The 8,468-nt window shown below is 30.7% G+C and overlaps 1 protein-coding gene across 1 annotated transcript; it reads right to left on the reverse strand.

Annotated features, from left to right (window-relative positions):
* Window positions 1-2,132: 2,132 nt before the first annotated feature.
* Window positions 2,133-3,098, reverse strand: LOC149240992 (putative disease resistance protein At1g61300). The gene has a single exon (XM_089370403.1). It carries the CDS (start codon window positions 3,096-3,098, stop codon window positions 2,133-2,135), a length of 966 nt encoding a protein of 321 aa, XP_089226529.1.
* Window positions 3,099-8,468: the final 5,370 nt, after the last annotated feature.

The raw sequence follows: 8,468 nt of genomic DNA on the forward strand, positions 1-8,468 counted from the left end.
AGGAGGTAATATTTGTCTAGAGGAACGCTTAAAAAATTAATTGTGAGGGGTTTGGAAGGTTGAGAGAGTGGGGAATAGAGACATTAAGTAGGATGGGAAATAGCAAGTAGGAAGAAAAGAAAGTATGAATGGAGACAACATGTAGGAAGAAAGGAACCATGGGAGAAGAAGAGGATGGAAGTATACATGGTTGACTAGGCCTTCTCTTGTGCGCGATAGAGAGTGGTAAGGATATAAAATATTGTTACCAAGGTACAACTCTATAGCAATAATTAAATGATATCACCAATGTTTTATTAGAACAAGGAAAAGAAAAGTTGACAAAATTTAAAATTAAATTAGAAGGAAAATGTAACTATTCACACTCGAGGAGATGCCACCTCACCTTATGAGATAGATGCTAGATATAGGGATCTGAAGAAATAGCTAGACAAAATGATAACAAAGTTACATTACAAAATCAACACAAATTGTAATGTTGCTATTTTGGAAGAAAACCGTATTACTAAAAAAAATTAAATAAATAAAATAAATGGAAAGAATAAAATACCAAACAACATAATATGTAATTTAGAAGCAATTAATTAAAAATATAAAAATAAATAAAAGGAAAAAAATACAACCTATACAAAATGGCAGGATATAAAAAACATAATTATTAAGTATCTAAATAGAGAAAAATAACTTAGCCAATTAAATTAAATGTGAAATACAAAACATGACTATTAAATAAATTAATGATATTAACCCAGAAAAAGATATACCAAATATATACATCACCATTACTTCATACACTAAGTTACTTTATACACTAAGTTTTATGATTAGCAAATTATATTTTAAATAAAATTATTTCATTTTATTATAAGAATAATATTGTTAAAATTTCAAATCACATTTAGCGACTATTATTATTCTTTCTTTAAAAATAATGTTCAATGATATTTAGTATATTATTAATTTTTATTATATTTATTATATTTTTAATTTTAGTTTTAAATTTTGTATTATATTTTAATTATGATATTTATAAAATTTAAATTAATTATATATATATATGATTATCAATCTCAAGGAAAAAAATATTTCATTTTTCATTATTTAAATGGTATTTTATTTTTATTAGCTTAGTCATATAAACTAAATGATAGATAAACTCTAATCACTTAAGATACTAATGTAACGAAGGAAGATAATTGTGTTAATAAGGTTGGAAAGGATCAAAACCTTAGGATTGGGAGTCTTGGAAAAAAAACCAACCTTTCAATAAGTTAAATCATTAGAAATCTCCATTTATAAAACACAAATAATTTAATAAAATTAATCACAAACTTTCATTAAATTATAACGATAAAGATAATTAATAATTCTTTTTAATTAAATCTTAAACATACACATAATATTTATAAAAAAAATCTCTAAAACCTAACACCCTTATTTCAGTATAAATATACTTACATTTAACACTTTCCTTTCAATATTAATATACTTATAAACATAAATCAAATTATTAAAAATAAATTTATAACATTAAATAAAAATGTAAAATAGATGTGATCAATCTTTAATTTCATGTTGGAAATAGCCTACTTAAAAATTATAATGCTATTAATCATGTATTCCCATATTTATGAAACCAACCAAATTGTCAATTCCCTACAAAAATCAATATCTTCTTCTTATTTCCACATGCAAAGAATCAGGTCAAATTGGTCAAACTTATATTTTATATCATGTCGATTAACTAATTATTATTAATAAAAAATTTCAATATGTTTTTTCATTTAATTTTGTTTTTAGCCGGATTGTAATATTAAAAATAATAATAATTGATTAGAATGTAAACAAATTATCATTAACCAATATTTTACAAGCGGAAAAGAAACTATATTTCTCACTCAGGAGTATTTATATGAGAATATTTGTTTACAGTCAAGTTTAGGGTGTCGTAATAAGATATTTAAATTAATTTTTATTACCTTTTAAAACAATAAAATAACTTATGATTATTTACAAAACCTAGAGAAGCACCTTATCAGTTCGAAGAGATTTATCCGTGAAGTTGCTTGGTGCCCAAGATCGACCTACTTGTAATTCGCGAATGATTGCTTAAATGATAGCTAACTTGCCTGTTAGCCGAGCTTGGCCGAGGTCGACCTGCGGTTTGTGATTCCTTTGCAAATGGTAGACGCTTCTGTGAATGTTGCCGCTGCATAGAGAAAGCATAATTGCAAATTAACGTTCTCCCTACCCAATGCATCGTAGCTCAACCTTAGGCTATCATAAACGCTATCGGTGTTGGGAGGACATTGGGCAGCCCATTCCCATTGATGTGGATCAGTACTACCAGCCATTGCCCTCCCCACAACTTTAAGTGCAAGGGGAACCCGTCCATACTTATTACACACAATCTTGGCCTTTTCTTCATCGATATTTGCCGGTGGATTCCTTTTATTGTAGGGAAAACCGTGAAAAGAAAACAACCTCCAGCTGTCATCTTGCATCAGGTCCCCCATTGCTATTGTGTACTCATCTGCAACTCCCATTTTCAACAATGCACTGCGATACCTTGAACTGATAACCACTTTGGAATTGGAGTGCATGGTTACAGGCCGGAGTATACCCAGTCCCTCCAACAATTCTGCAGCTTCGCTTTCCCATACATCATCCACGAACAATGCAAACCTCTTGCTCTGCTCCAGTGTTTCATTCAACCATAATTTCACATCTTCTTCCTTTGTAATTTTACTAGAATCTACATTTTTTTGTAAAGTTATTTGTGTACACAGGTCTTTCCTAAGATTTGTAACAGAGGGACTTTGAGAAACAGTTATCCAAAGTAACAAACCGTCGGTAAAATGACTGCGCACCTGTTTGCTGTTGAAAACCCTTTTGAGTAGAAGGGTTTTTCCAGAGCCAGCCTTGCCAAGCACGCCAATGTTCTTGGCCTCTGGATCCTCTATCATCAACTTGTAGGGATCTGCAGTGGCTTTATCCTGTCCCACTATAAGGGGCTCGTCGATGAACTTCGTCATTGCGGTGCCAGCTGGAGCATGAAAGCGTTGGGAATAGCCTGCTGAGTCCATATCAGCTTCCATGGTTGCTCTCATCTGCCCTTCCTTAATTTGGGCTATGTGAATCAAAGATGAAAAATCTAGATGTGCGTTGATTTTTGATATCAAACGGCTGATTCGCGTGCTTCTCTGATAACAAGAAACACGTTCCACGTTGGTATCGTGCACTGCTGCAACGTTGTTGATGCTTGTCGTATAAGATTTTCCAACGTTTTAAGCCAATCGTTAACAGATGAAGCATTACCATCTCCTTTGTTGTTGAATTCCCAGCGATGTTGCTGGATATCCCTGATGATAGGCTTTATTTTCATCACCAGATCCTTCAGGGACTCCAGCTCATCGCTGCAGCGTACCGCACTAGTTGTGCTATCAAGAATCTGCTGGATTGTATTATCAATAGCCACACTAATAAAGCCAGAAACGAAACCCGGATCAGGCATGATTTTTTAAATAGCTCCCCTCCCCTCTTAACAAACAGCAATATATTTTGCAGTCCCCTCTATACAACAAAAGAAATGCACTCCTCTCAAGCTATTTCCAGGAAATATTGACACAAAATCTTCTGGGTAGAAGGTGGAGACGACGCATACAAAACAGAAGAGGAGGACCCAATTGTGAGGGCTTTACAAACTCATTTCAGGGAGATATCATATAATTTTGCCACGGCTTCATGTTATTTCTTCCTATTTCCTCTTCACTGCAGTTATTACATTGATTGGAACTTTTCGGGCGTTCTTGGTCTGAGGGTTCAGCCACAGAGTCCACATTTCTTCTTCATTGCAGCGGATAAATTTTTGCCAATTTTCCGGGCAACCTTGGTCGGAGGCTACGGTCCACAGTTTGACATTTTTTTCCTATTTGTGACTATAGGAATCAGCAACTTAGTCCCTTTCGTCGCGTGATATAGGGCCATTTTGCCCGTAAAATACTTCGAAATTTTTTACATTGCCGTCGGGCATGACGTGTTTGGAAGGAGCCAGAACGTATTTTTGACGGCTAAGAGTTTTTTGAAACGGACATTATAATACGTCCATAATGATCTTATCAACCAATAGACTTTAATTTTGAATCCTGCCTCGTACAATTTCTAAATCCAAAAATGTTTACTACAGAATTTTGGAATTCCAACAAAGTGCTCCTGCAACACTTAATTTTGAAATCGGAACAGTTTGTTTGCACTTTAATTTTAGCTTCATAATTAAGGATCTTTGGAATTCGAACAAAGTGCCCCTACAATACTTAATTTTGAAATCCCAACAGTTCGCTTGCATTGTGATTTTATATTTATAATTATAGGATCTCTGGGTTATTATAGTTTGAAATCCGAACAGTTTGCTTGCACTGTAATTTTATCTTCATAATTATAGTTTGAAATCCTAACAATTTGCTTGCACTATAATTTTATCTTCATAATTATACGATCTCCTAGTTATTATAGCCTTGCCGTTCCAACCATAATATTTGAAGTGTTGTATAATTGTTGAGATTGTGTTAATTTGTGAATAAGGGTTTGAAAAAACCTGGGCGCTTTCACATGATGATTTTCCAAAAAGACATAGTTTTTTAACTTTATTTTACAGAAACGGTGGGCTGAAATTGCAATTCGCGTAGACCATAAGCTCCGTGATTGTGGCTTCAACCAGAGTTGCTTAAAGATATTATTTATGACCATTCCGCTTTTAGCTCGGTTATTATTAACTATTTTAAGTTTAAAGATATTATTTATGACCATTCCGCTTTTAGCTCGGTTATTATTAACTATTTTAAGTTTTTTTTTTTTGTTTTTTCGGATTGGAATTAAGTATAGTATCTTTTAAAGAAATTGTAGATTTGTGTGGATTAAATCATTTTTTTAATGTATAAATCATTTTAATTTGTTTAAATTTTAAACACTTAAAATTGGATAAATACATTTTTTTTTAAATAGTGTTTTTTTAATGATGTTTTACTTAAAAATATATTTGAAAAATATTTAGTAAATTGTTCTGGTATTTTAATATTTTTTCTATATATATATATATTATTTAAGATATTGGGAAAAATGATTGTAATTCAGTTGTGAAACTCACATTGGGGACAATAATCATTGACACCTATCCATAATGCACGTTGACTCATCATGGTTATTCAAGAAAAACCACGCCCTAGAATACCCTACTAGTAGTCTGATTCTGGCTTTCACTCTTTCCAAATGAGTCTTGGGCGATTAACCTATTTCCTTACATTCCATGAAATCAAACTCTTAGCCAAACAAAAGCAATTTTAAAACATACTATAAAGCTAAAAAGAAAATTGTCAACAATTCCAATTTATAAACACAAATTCTGTTATAAAATTTGTAAGAAGTGTGTATATATTTAACTATTAGTGTCGTTTATGTTTTACTCTATCCATCACCAACAAGGTGTGTTACTTAAACACATACTTGTAATACATTAAGTGGGTTAAGCATTCAAGTAAACCAAAATCTAATTTATTAATTGTACAATTTGACCATCTCAATGAAACGAATCTAAAACATCACTCGAAACTATTTATTTTTTTATTAAAATTAATAAATGTAGAAATGGTGTTGAAGAACTCAATTGTAAACATGATAATAATGTAGATATCTTATCTTGGAAACGTTTCTTGACAAAACTATCTATAAATGGCATTTGTTTGGCTCTTTTATGCTTTAGGAATTATTACAAATAGAAACTATAAACTTATAGATAACAATTTTGGGTATTTTTATTCCTAGGCTTCACATTTTTAGTCATTATCTATTTTCTTTTGTGCCATTAATATTGCAAGCTTTCAATTTTCAATGGGTAAATCTATTTAGGCCCCTTTTCACCTTTTATTGATTTTCTTTCTTGTTGACGTAGCTTGAGGTAGATGTGAATGGACCATCCCAATTGAGGAGACATCCCAAGTGAATTCAAATATGCACACACGTAGAAAGAAAAACATATTTTTAATAAAGTATGAATTAAGATATTTGCAACTTGCACAAAAGCACCTATAGCCTAAGGACACACAACCACGGAAAATAGATCTGAGACCATCAACAAAGGTTCTTACCTAGTCTCCTTAAATATAAGTCTACAAAACTAAGTGATCAATAAGCATCTAGTCTAATAGAGACTTTATATCAAATAATATATCAAATAATGACATACATATATATATACCCACAACACAACAAATTTGGCTTGGTTTGAAATGTTTTTGTCACGATGAGATCTCATCAGATGGTCAATCTTAATATGATTGAATTCCCATAGGTGTCACCTAGATGGGACAAGGGGAAGAAAAAAATATATATTTCATACTCCTTAGAAGGAATGTCGTTCAATAACATTGAATTCGTTCATTTGATCAGGGTAAGTTGGATTAGAATCCAAGTCCAAATAGTTTCCTTGAAATCCAATGAATATGCATCTATCTCTTATGCAAACATCATTAAAATTCCCACTTGAATGAAACAAACAATCAATCCATGAGTGTGTTAGTACATCATTAAACATATGTAGCTGAAAGAACAAAACTTCTTCCTTGTCATAATAAATTTGGACCACAATCTTGCTTGTTGCCACTAGCTCTCCCTAAGTGTATTGGCCACCCACCTTTATTGGATTGTTTGGGCGAGAGGCTTGTCACAATATCACTAACTCACCTCTCACTTATGAAATTTATCCTATGTCACAATGTCACTTTTGGAACAGTGAAAGTGTTGCTTCGACTACAATCTGCACCAGATATCGAGTGTCTCAACATATCGCTTAAAAACTTTGAAATGTATGGCTTATGAAGAACGACATCTATTGCCACTTATGAAAAACACTTTTAATACATTGTACTTTCTTGACTACAAACTCTCGGTAGTGGAGCCCCACATTGATTCCATGTGATTATGATAGTGGAGAGGATGTAGAGGATAGTCTATCTTATAGTTTTACTTTGTTGGTCATCTTTACATCCCATAAGATCTCCTTAGTAATATCTCATATATACAAATGCCATGGAATGTATGAGTGAAGGGCATTTGATTTCAGAGTTATGGATATTTTATTGTTAGCATTCCATACAATTTCAAACAAAAATTGAGAATTCAATAAGTCATTTATTTGTTATGGTCATTTTTTTTTTCTTATGATAGATATATGTTTTTAATGAAACCTTTATTAGTGAAAGGTTAATTTATTATCAAAACATCAATCTTGAAGGGCAAACTTTTAAACATAACATTTCTTAAAAGGCAACATAAAAATCTAAAACCTCAAAAAAAAAATTGTATGATGAATAAAAAGTAATCCAAATTCCAACCCTGGTAAGAGGTCCCTTTCGTCAAGTAATATGGAGAATGGGGTAAGTGTCCATTTCAAGTGTTACTACTTAACCTCTAAGTTTTTAGGTTTAAATCTATGGTTACATTACGTTTCATTTTCAAGTGTTTGTACTGAAATTTTAAATTTTAGGTTCAAATTTCTTGTCGCATAACATTTCATTTTAATTTTAACGAGATTTATTAATTAAACCATCTTAATATCACCCACGATTTTCACATATATTCACTTTGAAGCCCAATAAAGACTTGGTCCTTTTTGTCCCGTTTATATAGGGTAAATACGTTATTATTATAATCTCTTCATGTTTACTTATGTCTTTTCTGCATATGCAAGTGAGATGTGAATCTCAGATATTTTAGGTTCAAATTTCTGGTTACATAACACTTTTTGTTGAGCCGAGAGTTTTAGTTTATAGTTTTTTTTAGGAAGACATAAGTAAATTTGTCTATTTGTTTATATTTTTTTGAAATAAAAATAAAAAATAAAAAATATGTTTTATTGAGTCCAGATGTTTATTTTACAGTCCAGTGTAATGTGTAACTTTGTCTGTCCATCATCAAAATTGAAATTTTACTTAAATAAAAGTTTAAAAAATTTAAAAAATAATAAATAACTAAAGAAAATATTTAAATAATTTAAATAATGTCACTTCATAAAAAAATTTGCAATTGAAGAAATTAGATCCCTCTGGTCTCATGATGGATCTATGCTTGTTTAAATAGAAAAATAATGTCTAATATAATTTAAAAAATGAATATGTTGTAAAGTAATTAAAAGTAAAAAAAGTGTGTGAATCACATATTTAAATTTTATACTTTTCAAAAATATTTTAACAAGAAATTTAAATAAACTATTTGAACATCTAAATTAACTAATTTATATTGATATCAACTTCATATATATCTATATATATAGGAAAAAACATAAATTTTTATTGTTCCAATTTTTATTTGGTCCTATATACATTCTATTTAGTATTCAAAAATACAATTTAAACAATGAAAAATAACACATTGTATTTTACACTTTCAAAAAATTACACTGAAAATTTTGATCAAAT

This window comes from Pinus tabuliformis, chromosome 8, assembly GCF_031772625.1.
Source record: "Pinus tabuliformis cultivar Carrire ecotype Pingquan chromosome 8, CPIR1, whole genome shotgun sequence".
Lineage (NCBI taxonomy): Eukaryota > Viridiplantae > Streptophyta > Pinopsida > Pinales > Pinaceae > Pinus > Pinus tabuliformis.

Coding starts and splice junctions, on each gene's coding strand:
- LOC149240992 (XM_089370403.1), bottom strand. CDS start 3,098: ATGGAAGCTGATATGGACTCAGCAGGCTATTCCCAACGCTTTCATGCT.